Source organism: Podarcis gaigeae, assembly GCF_964106915.1.
Source record: "Podarcis gaigeae genome assembly, chromosome: 2".
In the NCBI taxonomy this organism is placed as follows: Eukaryota; Metazoa; Chordata; class Lepidosauria; order Squamata; family Lacertidae; genus Podarcis; species Podarcis gaigeae.
In genome coordinates, this window is record NC_139679.1 from 111,909,628 (window position 1) to 111,923,231 (window position 13,604).

Here is a 13,604-nt window from a genome sequence, read left to right on the forward strand (position 1 = left end):
ACGGCTGCTCCTCAGAAAATTGGAAGGCATTTTCTGAGCCTTCATTCTGTATCTTGCCTCCCACTGTTACCTCGGGCGGTTTAGCATTACAGCTCCTCATCCTAATACTATCACACTCCTCTGTGGGGAGGAAATTCCACCACTCAGGGCCTGCCACAGAGAATGCCTTCTCCCAAAACTTTTCAAGGGCAGTGGAACTACTAAAGGGGACCCTTCTGCCGATCTTGCCCCCCAACCTCCCAAGGAACTGTAGGGAAGCAGTGTCACAGTGTTTCTTTAATTCCCTAAACTGTCCAAGCATCCAGAAGTGCAACTGGGGGAACTCTGGGATCAAATTGCACCTGTAGCCATAGCTGTCAACCGTCCCCTATTTGGCGGGAAACTCCCTTATCCCAGCGCCGTGTCCCGCTGCTGTCCCTTATTGATGGTGTCCCTTAAATTTCCTGGGTTTCAAAGGAAGCAGCTCCTCTCCCTCCTTCCCTGCCAGCCAGGGAGGAGGGAGGCTCCAACTGTGTTGCTTGGCTGCGCTGCTCACCCAATAAGGAGTCTGAGAACGACTGGGGGGTGAAGCTTGCATGCCTTGTGCCGATCAAATCGGCAACGTTGCCTGGGGACTCACCTTTGCTCAGTGCTTCCCAGCAGAGAGGGGACGGTTTTCCTTGCTGCATCCCCTTTGCCGGGTTGCTGCGCCGTGGGAACCACCGCTTGAGGCTTCGTTTGGCTGCTGGCTGGGCTTTCTGCCTTTGACTCGGAGGGGCTCAGACGTTGAACATACCTGTGCCCGGAAAATTCCTTATTTTGGCTGCTGATCCCTTATTTTCGAGGCTGCTGGTCCCTTATTTTCAAATCTGTAAGTTGACAGCTATGCCTGTAGCTAACCCAGGTTGCGAGTGAAATTTGGCTGGAGTTTCAGGGTGCCGAGATTAAAAAGTCAAGTAAAGAGCAATATAGTTTTGAGTCCTTACTGTCATCAAGCACATTTCAACGCCTAAAGTACATATCACTCCTTCCTTGTGTACAAAATACAGTGGTACCTTGGGATAAGTACTTAATTTGTTCCGGAGGTCCGTTCTTAATCTGAAATTGTTCTTAACCTGAAGCACCACTTAGCTAAATGGGGCCTCCTGCTGCCGCCGTGCTGCCGGAGCATGATTTCTGTTCTCATCCTGAAGCAAAGTTCTTAACTTGAAGCACTATTTCTGGGTTAGCGGAGTCTGTAACCTGAAGCGTATGTAACCTGAGGTACCACTGTAACAGAACTGACAACGGGCAAAGCAACTGTTTATACACATTTCTGAAGTCCTGGGCCACTCCCACTCCCAACGTGATTGGCTGTCTAAACTTCCAAGCTGCGAATCATGACCCAGAGTTTAAAGGCCAATGGCAGAGGCCCAAATCCTGAAATGTTCTGTGATTGGATATCATGTATCTAATCAGAACATGGGGGGGGGGGGCTCAGAATCCTTAGTCCAGACTTAAGTTCAGGCAAACACAGACCACTGAATACATAACACAAAATAACTCTTTAAAACGCAGTATTATTTAGTAATTAATTCTGCCTCAAAACTGGTGCACGGCAGGGCTGTATCTGCAATGTAAAAACCCCATGTCCCCTTAGTTAATTTTATTAATTAACAGAGACAGGTGAATGCCAACAATGTCACACCATGACACTGTTCTCTGATCGCCTTGCAGACAACAGAAGGGTTACATTTTAATTATAAAAGCATGGCACCATACAACAGTAAACAAATCCCAGCATAAAAATTCAGCGCCCACCCTCAAAAAAAGCTGCACAAGATCATTAAAAGTACACAGAAGACCTAAATTTCAGCTGATTTCAGAGTTAACCATTTTAAACCCTGGGGGGCGGGAGAAGTGCCTCTTTGCTATTGCAAAAGACTCCAAAGTTCTCAAATTGCTACAGCAAAGGTCGCTTGGCTCCACCTCTAAGGTGTGGCTCCTTTAAGCAACAAGAGAAAAGCGAAGGGAGGAACTAGAGAAAAGAAAGCGAAACTGGACTCTGCAGTCTGTAGCAGCCCCTTTCCTGTCAGCAGAGATGGCGGAGGGTTTTCAGCAAGATCTGACTTGTCCCGTCTGCCTCGACGTGTTTACTGAGCCGGTGCTGCTTCGATGTGGGCACTGCTTCTGCCAGAAATGCATCGCCTCCTCCTGGGACAGGCAATGGGGAGCTCCTAGCTGCCCTGACTGCCGGGCCCCCTGTCCTGACAGACATTTCACACCCAGTCACTTGCTGAGAAACTTGGCCCAAAAGGCAAGAGACGCCCAGGAGCAGGTCCCCGAGAAGAAAGCGCGAGAAGACCCAGAAAATCACGAAGAGACGCCGCCAGGCAGAAGCAGCCCAGGCGCTGATCAGGGGTTGCTCTGCGCAAAACACGGTCGCACTTTGCAGCTCTTCTGCCTCACCGATGAGGACCCCGTTTGTTTGTGCTGTGTGGATTCGCCTGCCCACGCCGGACACAAGTTCAGCGCCTTGAAAGACGCTGCTGAGCAGTACAAGGTGAGCATGCAACAAGAGACTGGGGATGCTTTAAGTAAAGTGAGGCAATTGCCCTCCAACAGCTGATTCAGGCGGTGTTGTGAAAGGGAAGGTAACTCCTCCTTATTTGTTGCTGTTGTTGTTAAAGATTTTCTTGGTTTACAAAAGTATGTGCAATGTCTCTCTCGTTTTTCCCAGTAACATTTTTTACAGATCAGTTTCATTTGTTGAGGAGGGACGCGGGTGGCGCTGTGGTCTCTAAACCACAGAGCCTAGGGCTTGCCGATCAGAAGGTCGGTGGTTCAAACCCCCGTGACGGGGTGAGCTCCCGTTGCTCGGTCCCAGCTCCTGCCCACCTAGCAATTCAAAAGCACGTCAAAGTGCAAGTAGATAAATAGGTACCACTCCGGCGGGAAGGTAAATGGCGTTTTCGGGCGCTGCTCTGGTTCACCAGAAGCGGCTTAGTCATGCTGGCCACATGACCTGGAAGCTGTACGCCGGCTCCCTTGGCCAATAAAGCGAGATGAGCGCCGCAACCCCCAAATTGGCCACGACTGGACATAATGGTCAGGGGTCCCTTTACCTTTACCTTCATTTGTTGAAACATTAGGAAGAAAAGGGGGAAAGAGGTGGAGGGGTGAAAGGTGAGTGGGGGTGGGATCGGGTGGGGATGTTTCTATTGTACTTAATATATGTGGGGTTTTGTGTCAGCGTCGCTTGTGCAGGTTCTCTGCTGTTCACTTGTGTTCTTTTGGTGGTGAGAGAGGTTGGGGTTGGCCTAGGTTGTGGTTATTCATTTGTGGGTTGGCTGTGGTGATCTTTGTTTTCATGTGTGAGTGGGGTGGGTGGGTGTTTTGGATCAGGTTAGCCATATTGATTTGTAGGCTGTTAGTGGCTTTTTGTCGTTGTCTTGTTGGGCTGTGTATGTGATAAAAGGGAGCCATACCAGGGTGAAGGCGTCTTCTTCTATTTGTCAGTTTCAGTTTATTGGTTAATTTTTCTAGTAAGGCTGTTTCCCATACTATTCAGTACCATTGGTCCATCCTTACCTGTGACAGGTCTCTCCAGTGTCTGGTTATGATGTTTCTGGCTGCTGAAAGTAGGTGGGTTATGAGTTCTTTGTGGTGTAAATGGGCATCTCATTATTTGTTATTAAATAATAACAAACCCTCCATGTGTCCCTATTTCCCAGGGACAGTCTCGTATTTGCGGAAGCCATCCCGGTTTCCAATTTGATCCCGGAATGTCCCACTTTTCCTTAGAACGTCCCTATTTTCATGGGAGAAATGTTGGAGGGTATGGAGTTATGTGACCCCCCGCCGAGCCAAGGAGATAAGTAGCTGGACAGCCTTTCGAAGACATCTGAAGGCAGCCCTGCATTGTTCCAGAGAAGGGCAATCAACATGTTTAAGGGGATGGAGGAACTTCTCCGTGAGAAATGGTTACAACACTTAGGGCTGTTTAGTTCAGAAAAGAAAAGTTAAGGAGGTGGCATTTTATTTATTTGCAGTATTTATAACCTGCTCTTCATTGAATATCTGCAATCCTGGAATGTAGAACAAAAATAATAAAAGGAAACAGAGAAAAACAACGCTGGGGGACATGGCAGGTTCCCTGACCTGCCTAACTTCACAAACTCTTCTTCCTCCCATAGCGGAAGCTGGACAAGGTTCTGGGTTGCCTGGAAACCAGAATTAAACAACAAGAGCAACAGGAAGGATGTCAAGAAGAAAACATGCGTTCCTTGAGAGTAAGAGGAAATAATTCCTAGCTGCTGCTGCTGCTGCTGCTTCTGCTTCTTCTTCTTCTTCTTCTTCTTCTTATTCTTATTCTTATTCTTATTCTTATTTATAATCCTTTATTCACTTTATCTTACCCAAGATAATTCCTAGCTGCTTCTTCTTCCTCTTCTACTTCTTCTTATTATTATTATTTATATTCTTTTATTCACTTTATCTTGCCCAAGGCAACCTAAAATGACTTAACAACCAAACAGAAAAGCCCACATAGATACATTAAAACCAAGGAAAGAATTCATTAAAAACTCCCCACCCACTTCTAAAAGGCCACAGATAGTTAAAGGCCAAAGGGCCTGGTTATAGACATTATTATTATTATTATTTTGCCTGGTGCCTAAAGGTATGCAATGAAGGAGTCAAGCAAGCCTCCCTGGGGAGAGCATTCCACAAAGGGAGAGACACCACAGAAAAGGCCTGTTCTTGTGTCTATAGGCAGGGACATTGCATTTTGGGGACTTAAGATGGTGAGCAGCCACCATGGATGGGAGCTTAGTTTAGTTTCTTTTCAAAAGTGGCACTTTTGAAAAGGGTCCAAACCAGGCTTCCTCAACCTCAGCCCTCCAGATATTTTGGCCTCCAACTCCCATGATCCCCAGCTAGCAGGACCAGTGGTCAGGGATGATGGGAATTCTCATCATCCCTGACCACTGGTCCTGTTAGCTAGGGATCATGGGAGTTGTAGGCCAAAACATCTGGAGGGCCGCAGGTTTGGGATGCCTGCTATAGACCTACTAAATCTTCTCGCCTGGACTGTCTAAAACTGAAAAGTTCATTTTATATCGGGTTTACTTCAAAATGGCAGGCACCATCGCCTGCCACTGAAAAGCAAGGAGACCATTAAATGGGGATGTGGCCAAGTTGGGCTTGTGAGGGGGCCTGGATTAGCAACAACCCCTCATTTTTACAAGGTATATTTCGATTCATTTGTTTCTTCTCACTGAACGGCTAACTGGGTTCTCACTTCATCCACCACAAAAACCTCCCAGTGGAACTTCTTTCCATTGCAGAACTCAGCTGATTCCCTTCGCAAGACGATTGAGGACGACTTTGCTGAGCTGCAGCGATTCCTGAGCCAGAGGAAAGATGCAGTACTGGCCCAGCTAGATGAGGATGAAAACGCTGCGCACGTGAACATGGTGGTGTATCTCTGGGACATCCGGGAGGGCCTGTCTGCAGCCAGAGAGATGATGAGCCAGGGAAAGGCCAAAATGGAGCAGACAGATTCAGCTGCCTTCCTCCTGGTGAGGCCAAAACCTTGGCACCTCTTTAGTGTAACCATTGCAGAGGGTTTCCCAGAAAATTTTGGACTGGACAATTGTTGGTTTCCACTTGAAATTTATTTTGATGTTTCAGCAAAGTGATCTAAATTGCTGCGTTTTCTTTGCTGAAAGCTTTGGATGCTGCCTTCGTTGTTAGTAACAAACTTTTGTTGTTGTTTAGTCGTGTCCACCTCTTTGTGACCCCATGGGCCAGAGCAAACCAGGCACTCCTGTCTTCCACTGCCTCCCACAGTTTGGTCAAACTCATGTTAGTATACAACATAGAAACATCTAAATAACAGCCTTTGCTACACCTTTCAGTATAAGGATTGTTAGGCCTTCCTGCGTTCTCAGAGTCAACTGTCAAGGCACCCACACTAACAATGCTCTCACCCACCCACCCACCCACCCGTCTTCCAGATTTCCCTTATCCATGCCCTCCACTGTAGGGCAGAGAGTCATCATGGAATGAGACTACCTGAAGGAGCGTCTCCACCCCCATTGTTCAGCCCAGACACTGAGGTCCAGCTCTGAGGGCCTTCTGGTGGATCCCTCACTGCGAGAAATGACGTTACAGGGAACCAAGCAGAGGGCCTTCTCGGTAGTGGTACCCACCCTGTGGAATGCCCTCCCATCAGATGTCAAGGAAATAAACTCATGTTGGTAGCTTCAAGAACACTGTCCAACCATCTCCTCCTCTGTCGTCCCCTTCTCCTTGTGCCCTCCATCTTTCCCAACATCAGGGTCTTTTCTAGGGAGTCTTCTCTTCTCATGAGGTGGCCAGAGTACTGGAGCCTCAGCTTCAGGATCTGTCCTTCCAGTGAGCACTCAGGGCTGATTTCCTTCAGAAGGGAGAGGTTTGATCTTCTTGCAGTCCATGGGACTCTCAAGAGTCTCCTCCAGCACCATAATTCAAAAGCATCATTCTTCGGCGATCAGCCTTCTTTATGGTCCAGCTCTCACTTCCATACGTCACTATTGGGAAAACCATAGCTTTAACTATACGGACCTTTGTTGGCAAGGTGATGTCTCTGCTTTTACAAAATGGCAAATTTTCCACAGAAAAATAACATGCTAGAAGGTGGGCTGCCCCACATCACTATCTATAACCAATCACACAGAATAGGTTAAGTATTCAGAATGGGGAGAGGGCCAAGACTCTTCGGAGCAAGGACTGGCATTTAGGTAGGTGGAGTCAACGCAGGAGGCGTGATGCCCCTTGTGGCCCCTTCCAGTTCCATGATTCTAGAACCCCAAAAGCCATTGTGGAAACAATTAACCCTATAAAACTTGCAGCCAAGCTAGCTCCTCAGTCTGAGCAACTTGTGTGACTTGGTACCCGGCCAAAACCCAATTTCCAGCCCTGTCCCCTTCATACATATTGCTAGTGCTGCAGCTGCTGCTTCTTCTTCTTCTTTGGCGATCACTCGTAGCCAAGTAAGATTGTCTTCCATGAACACGGTTTTAACAATGAGTCCGCAAGTGACTGTGGAGGCCAATTCTGGATCCACACGTCCTTCCACAGTGGAGACATTGGTTTCTGGATGGGCATTGATCATGGTGAGGGTTTGCCATGTGTTCCTTCCTCTTAGCCCATTTCTCCCTTTTGCCCTGAGTTCGAGCGTCTTCAAAATCCACAACACCTTGGGTAAAGGGCTGTTCTCCAATTGGAGCGCTCGCAGGCCAGTGCTCCCCAGTTGTTGGTGTTTATATTTGAGTTGCACCAGTATGCCGGGAACCCTCCACCTAGGTGTTGGTCTACCCAGGTGAAATATTAATCGCTAGATGAGGAAATCTTACCATTGGCTCTACCCTCATCATTCTTGTCCATGGGATTCCACAATATCCTATGATTGTGTGTGAAGCTGACTTGGAGAAAAACAGTTTCCATGTCAATCTAATCTCCTCTGTGAGGGGGAAGTCGTCTCTCTGTGTCTTATCAAATCAGGTAGGAATATTGGAAAGGCTTGAGTGCCTTCAGTCTTTGGGAAGGCAAGGGGTATGGTTGGTTAGGGTTGTGGGCTGAAAGGAGCCCCACACTCCCAGGCCCCCTAGGAAAGAAGAATTAACAGACATGATAGCCAGCACTCCATGATTCAATGGGAGGACAGAGGGACAGAGGGCTTTGATGAAGGCAAGATTAGGGTGGATGACGGGGTGTATCAGGATTCTGTTATTTTCCAGGATACGAAAGGAGAGATTCAAGCTTCCTAACCATCTCACCTTCTTTCTCCCTCCCCAGGGTGTCCAGGAGCTCCTGAAGAAGTGAGTATGGTGTCTTTCCGCTAGTTTCATATGTGAGAGCGGGTGGCCACTTGCTGTAACTGGTATTCTGCTTCTCTTCCCACTAGGCTCCCTGCTGAAAAGGAGGCTGAGGGAGTAGGAAACCAGGTTGACCACTCTGTTGTTTGCAATGAACTCTGCCTGGGCAAGTTCAAGGGTCCACTGCAATACCTAGCATGGAACGAGATGAGGTCCATTGTCAGAACAGGTAACTGAAAGGAGGTTCAGGAATGACTGAGAGTAATGTCAGATCAGACGAAAGAAAACCATTCTTTGTACCACACGTGATTAACACATGGAATTCTATGGCAGAAGATGTGGCAATGGTTGCTTGCAAAGAGAATTAGACAGATTAGTGGCACGTCTGTTGACTTGCCATGGCAAGAGGAACAAAATGTTGTATTGTGGTGTGCTGCTGTTCAGAGTCCCAGACACTCACTTCCAGGCAGAGGGCCTTCTTGGTAGTGGTGCCCACCCTATGGAACACCCTCCCATCAGATGTCCGGAATATTAGCCTTAGGCTATGCTTTAAAATTCACTGCCCTGTGATATCACATATGAGTTTATACTACTGATTAAGCCCAGGATGGCGAAACTCTGCCTGGGCAAGTTCAAGGGTCCACTGCAATACCTAGCATGGAACGAGATGAGGTCCATTGTCAGAACAGGTAACTGAAAGGAGGTTCAGGAATGACTGAGAGTAATGTCAGATCAGACGAAAGAAAACCATTCTTTGTACCACACGTGATTAACACATGGAATTCTATGGCAGAAGATGTGGCAATGGTTGCTTGCAAAGAGAATTAGACAGATTAGTGGCACGTCTGTTGACTTGCCATGGCAAGAGGAACAAAATGTTGTATTGTGGTGTGCTGCTGTTCAGAGTCCCAGACACTCACTTCCAGGCAGAGGGCCTTCTTGGTAGTGGTGCCCACCCTATGGAACACCCTCCCATCAGATGTCCGGAATATTAGCCTTAGGCTATGCTTTAAAATTCACTGCCCTGTGATATCACATATGAGTTTATACTACTGATTAAGCCCAGGATGGCGAAACAAGGCTAATATTCCGGAAATCCTTGTCTTAGACTCTGTGAAAGGATTCTGTGGAACTGCGACAACCTTTTGTGTGGATTGCTGGACTCTCTGAACAGACAAGTGGAATAGACACTTGCACATATATGGACCTTATGCATTAACTAATTAGATATTGAACTGATCCACTGGGTCTTCTACTTTTTTCGTTGAACTTTATGAGCTACTTCTGTTGAAATCTACAATTCAATGCAATGAATAGTATATATTATTTTTTCAAAAGTACAGCCGGTTACGCCTTGAGTGTTTATTGAATATGTTTCACATAACCAGAGGTTTGTTGTTGTTTTGCTTACGTGCCTGGAGGCAGAGCTTGCATTCTGCAAGGATTCAGCAGAGGGATGACATTGTAATGTACAGCTGTGTTTACAAGCGGCAACCATTCATGAATAATGTGGGGAAAGGCGCTTTGACACTGAGAAGCGCCATCCCTAGAGGGCCAAGGCTGTTCCTATCAGCACATCTCCACTCTGGCTTTTGTTTCTTGATTATGTTTATTTGTGTTTGGAACTGGCTTCTATATAGGAAGAGAAGATACTTTGCCATTTCTTGAAAAGCTTCCGTCTAAGCAGGGATCACACACTTTGCTTCACTGTATTTGCAGACTATTCACCAACATGAGGACTAGGAGCTTGCATTTTAACATGTTAAACACCAGATTTCATTTCATTTCACTTTTAATTTGTATTTCTATAGTACAATACGCAAGGCGGCTTACGAGCTGAAGAAAACAACAAAGACTGCACACCTTATAACAATCTGATCCAATACAATGGCTCTCATCTGACGTTTTTAATGTAAGATGAGAGCCAGAGAAAGTCCCCCATGTCCACTTGTTTCTTTCCCTTTTGGTAACCTAGGATGGAGCTAAGGTGGGATGCCCCAATTTTATTTAACTCGTTCTTTTCCTTTGCTTATCAGAAGTAGAACCAATCACCCTGGACTGCGGCACTGCTCAACCCGAATACACTTTCTTACTGCAAAACTATCGTACGCCGTTTGGACTGCTTAAGAATCCCTTGAACTATCCAGCGATATTTCAGGACTCTCCCGTTGTGCTGGCGAAAGAGGGGTTCCATTCAGGAAGACACTACTGGGAGGTTGAGGTGCAAAACAAAGGAGACTGGTTGATTGGCGTAGCCTTGGAGTCCATCCCAAGGCAAAAAGGCAAGGATCCCACTTCTCTGACGGACAAGATCTGGTGTCTGGAGCCAACAGAGGAGGATAGCGAGCCTCAAAATGGATCGTCGTGGTGGAAGGTCGGCGTGTATCTGGACTTTGAAGGAGGCCAAGTTTCCTTCTATGATGTAGCAGCCGGGTCTCACCTCTGCACACACACAGCCCGTTTCAGCGAAAAAGTCTACCCTTTCTTCCAACCTACACCAGCTGCTTTCAGGCAAAAACGCACCATAAGCTTGAAAACTTGTCACAGTTAGGACATTGAAGCAACTCTTAAGAGGGGTATTATTATAAAAAGAAAAGGTAGGTGTGTTTGCCCATTAGATAAAAGTCCAAAGTCCATACTAAGGCAGTGCTTTTATCAGGCCAGCCAAGATGACTTCATCATCAGCCAACTTCCCTCCCACCTCGCCTTATTTGCTATCAAAGTTGAAGAAGAGCTCTGAGTAACTTGAAGGCTTGCTCACTATTTTGTGACGTTTTAGCTGACCTATAAAAGGCATTGCCCTAATGTGGATTTTGGAATGTTCTTAAGTGTGCCACAATTCTCCAAGCATTGAGAAGTGTGTGCCCCTGGGAAAGAGATTGTTGGTGAATTCAGGTCTTTTGTGATATGTACAGTGCTACCTTGGTTTCCAAACTTTATCCATTCCAGAAGCCCATTCTCAAACCAAGGCACACTTTCCCATAGAAAGTAAGGCAGAAGGGATTACTCCGTTTTAGTCTTTTAAAAACAACCCCTAAAACAGCAATTTAACATGAATTTTACTATCTAATGAGACCATTGATGCACAAAAGGTAATCAATGTACAGTACTATAAAATAAATACTGGCCATTAGATAAATTGACCCTCGGCCAATAAAGCAAGATGAGCGCTGCAACCCCAGAGTCAGTCATGACTGGACCTAATGGTCAGGGGTCACTTTACCTTTAGATTTTTTTTAAAAAAAAATCAAGTAGCGATAAGGAGATATATATGTGTGCAAATGCAGGCTGGGATCCTGGGAGGAAGGTAAATAAGACCAAATGTCATTTGCACTGAAAGAAAAGGTTCCCACTGGGTGCAATGGGGAGCTCTAGCTTTTCTTCCAGAGCAACAAAAAGCAGGCATGTAGGCCCCGATCCAGAATGAAGCAAAGGAGCAAAAAGCCCTTCTAATTCCCACAACCACCAGGGATCTATGATCTGGGTTAGGGCCTGCTATTTACTTATAAAAAAAGCCCTTCATACCATTCGTAACTGTTTGAAGCAGGCAAAGCCGACACAGCATATTTGCCAGACTACAACTCCCATCATCCCTGACCACGCTAGCTAGCTGGGGCAAAACTAGTTCTTGTATGGTCTAACCTTTAGACACATTTGCTTACATTGTTTTCGTACTAGCGAAGCATGTCAAAGATGGCCTTTCCTTATAACCACGTGTGGGTCTTAAATTTACGGCATGTAGTGCCTTAAAAGAGAACATAATGAAAATGATCTATAGGTGGTACATGACCCCAGTCAAGCTTGCAAAGATATATCATTTGCCCAATAACAAATGTTGGAAATGTAATGAATGTGAAGGAACTTTCTATCACCTTTGGTGGACCTGCCCAAAGATTAAGGCCTACTGGGAAATGATCTATAATGAAATTTTAAAAATCCTTAAGTGGACATTTGTAAAGAAACCGGAGGCTTTTCTCTTGGGCATGGTCGGCCAATTGGTACCAAAGAAGGATAGGACATTTTTTATGTATGCAACCACAGCAGCAAGAATCCTTTTGGCAAAGTATTGGAAGATGCAAGAACTACCTACTCTGGAGGAATGGCAGACGAAGGTGACTGAATTTATGGGACTGGCAGAGATGACCGGCAGAATCCGTGACCAGAGGAGAGAGACAGTGGAGGAGGACTGGAAAAAATTTAAAATATACCTTAAGAACTGTTGTAAAATTTCGGACTGATAATATGTCAAGGGGTAAGAAACAGAGAATTACAGCTGTAAATGTTTAAGTTAAGAAAACCTAAGGGAAGTTAAATATAAAAATGGAATGAAGGATTGCTAAAAAAAAAATTGTAAACAAGGGTGCAGTGAAGGGGAGGTATGGGGAAGTCATGTGTTGTTTGTGTGTGTTTTTGTTTGTGTTGTGAAAATTAATAAAAAATTATTTTTTAAAAAAAAGATGGTTTGAAAGCAGATTAACTTGTGTTTGTATTGTGATTGGATTTGTTATCAATTGGGATGTTTTTAATTGAAAATTAATAAAAATTATTTACAGTGGTACCTCGGGTTAAGTACTTAATTCGTTCCGGAGGTCCGTTCTTAACCTGAAACTGTTCTTAACCTGAAGCACCACTTTAGCTACTGGGGCCTCCTGCTGCCGCCGCAACGCCGAAGCACGATTTCTGTTCTCATCCTGAAGCAAAGTTCTTAACCCAAGGTACTATTTCTGGGTTAGCGGAGTCTGTAACCTAAAGCGGATGTAACCTGAGGTACCACTGTATAACCAAAAAATTGAACCTGCTGAGGCAGAACTACAGAAAGCCCTGCATGAAAACAGTTTGGGTTCCATAGACAGTTTGGTATGTATGTATGTATGTATGTATGTATGTATAAATAAATATTATTCCATACATTCCCCCTCCCCCTTGGCACAGCCACAGGAAATATGCACACCCTCCCTTTCCCACAGATACACAATTCCAAAAGAACCAGGTTGCTTTTTATACCCATTTTATTGACAGTGGTAAAAAAACAAAAAACACAAGAGAGTTATTTACAAGTTTAAGGCAACGTTGCCATGTAACAGGCTGCGCTTCGGTCTCAACGCCGCCTCTTGGCTGTGCTGGGCAAGGCTGGGGTTGCTGGCGCCGCAGCCGCCCTCTTCCTCCTCGTCCTGGTCGGGGGAGTGGCAACGGAGGAGGGGCTCATCCCGTTCAGCCGGTGGGCGTCCACATCCAGCTTCTGCTGCAATATACCGGTCAGGATGAACTCTGCGTTGGCAATGGGGAGCCTGGCGTCCTGAGCCGCTTTGCAGCGGGGCAGGTCTTCGGGACAGGAAATCACAACGCACTTGTCCTTAAGCAAATAAATTAAAAAGGTTGAGAGTCAGGTCTCGCTCTCAGAAAAAGAAGGAACCTTTTATCATATGTGGTGGGAATGTAAGAAAATAAAGAACTTCCGGGAAATGATATATAATGAGATGAAAAAGATGTTGAAATATAAATTAAAAAAACAAAACAGAACCATTTCTACTTGGTATTATAAGTCAGGATATGAATAGGCAAGATGTTAAATATGCAACAGCGGTAAGAGTATTGTTGGCCCAGAAATGGAAATATGGAAGCAAGAAGAAATTCCGATTAAAGAAGAATGGCAGACGAAAATAATGGACTATGCAGAATTGGACAAAATGACAGGAAGGATTCGAAACCTGCAGGAACAGATTTACAGAAGATTGGAAGAAGTATATTAACTATTTGAAGAGCAATTGTGATCAACAAATTACG

The 13,604-nt window shown here is 45.6% G+C and overlaps 2 protein-coding genes across 3 annotated transcripts in view; one reads left to right on the forward strand and one right to left on the reverse strand.

The window, feature by feature from the left end:
• Nucleotides 1–13,604, reverse strand: part of MDC1 (mediator of DNA damage checkpoint 1) — a 38,636-nt gene that overhangs the window by 2,418 nt on the left and 22,614 nt on the right. Inside the window, exon 15 of one of the 2 annotated variants that reach the window (XM_083723160.1) lies at nt 12,812–13,173. The exons of the other annotated variant lie outside the window; for it this stretch is intronic. Within the exon in view, the coding sequence (XP_083579286.1) occupies nt 12,919–13,173 (255 nt within the window). The 3' untranslated portion in view covers nt 12,812–12,918. Of the gene's footprint in view, nt 1–12,811; nt 13,174–13,604 lie in introns of those variants that run through there. 2 annotated transcript variants of the gene reach the window in all.
• On the forward strand, nt 683–11,053 carry LOC310837672 (nuclear factor 7, brain-like). The gene is made up of 6 exons (XM_083724634.1): nt 683–2,521; nt 4,155–4,250; nt 5,307–5,540; nt 7,801–7,823; nt 7,910–8,049; nt 9,857–11,053. The coding sequence occupies exons 1-6, from the start codon at nt 2,060–2,062 to the stop codon at nt 10,369–10,371; spliced, it is 1,470 nt and encodes a 489-aa protein (XP_083580760.1). The 5' UTR covers nt 683–2,059; the 3' UTR covers nt 10,372–11,053.

Bases quoted from the DNA above. Each gene is read 5' to 3' on its own strand.
- LOC310837672 (XM_083724634.1), top strand. From the start codon at position 2,060: ATGGCGGAGGGTTTTCAGCAAGATCTGACTTGTCCCGTCTGCCTCGAC. The intron at 7,824-7,909 runs GTGAGTATGGTG...TCTTCCCACTAG, and splicing joins GTCCAGGAGCTCCTGAAGAA to GCTCCCTGCTGAAAAGGAGG. The intron at 8,050-9,856 runs GTAACTGAAAGG...TTTGCTTATCAG, and splicing joins GAGGTCCATTGTCAGAACAG to AAGTAGAACCAATCACCCTG.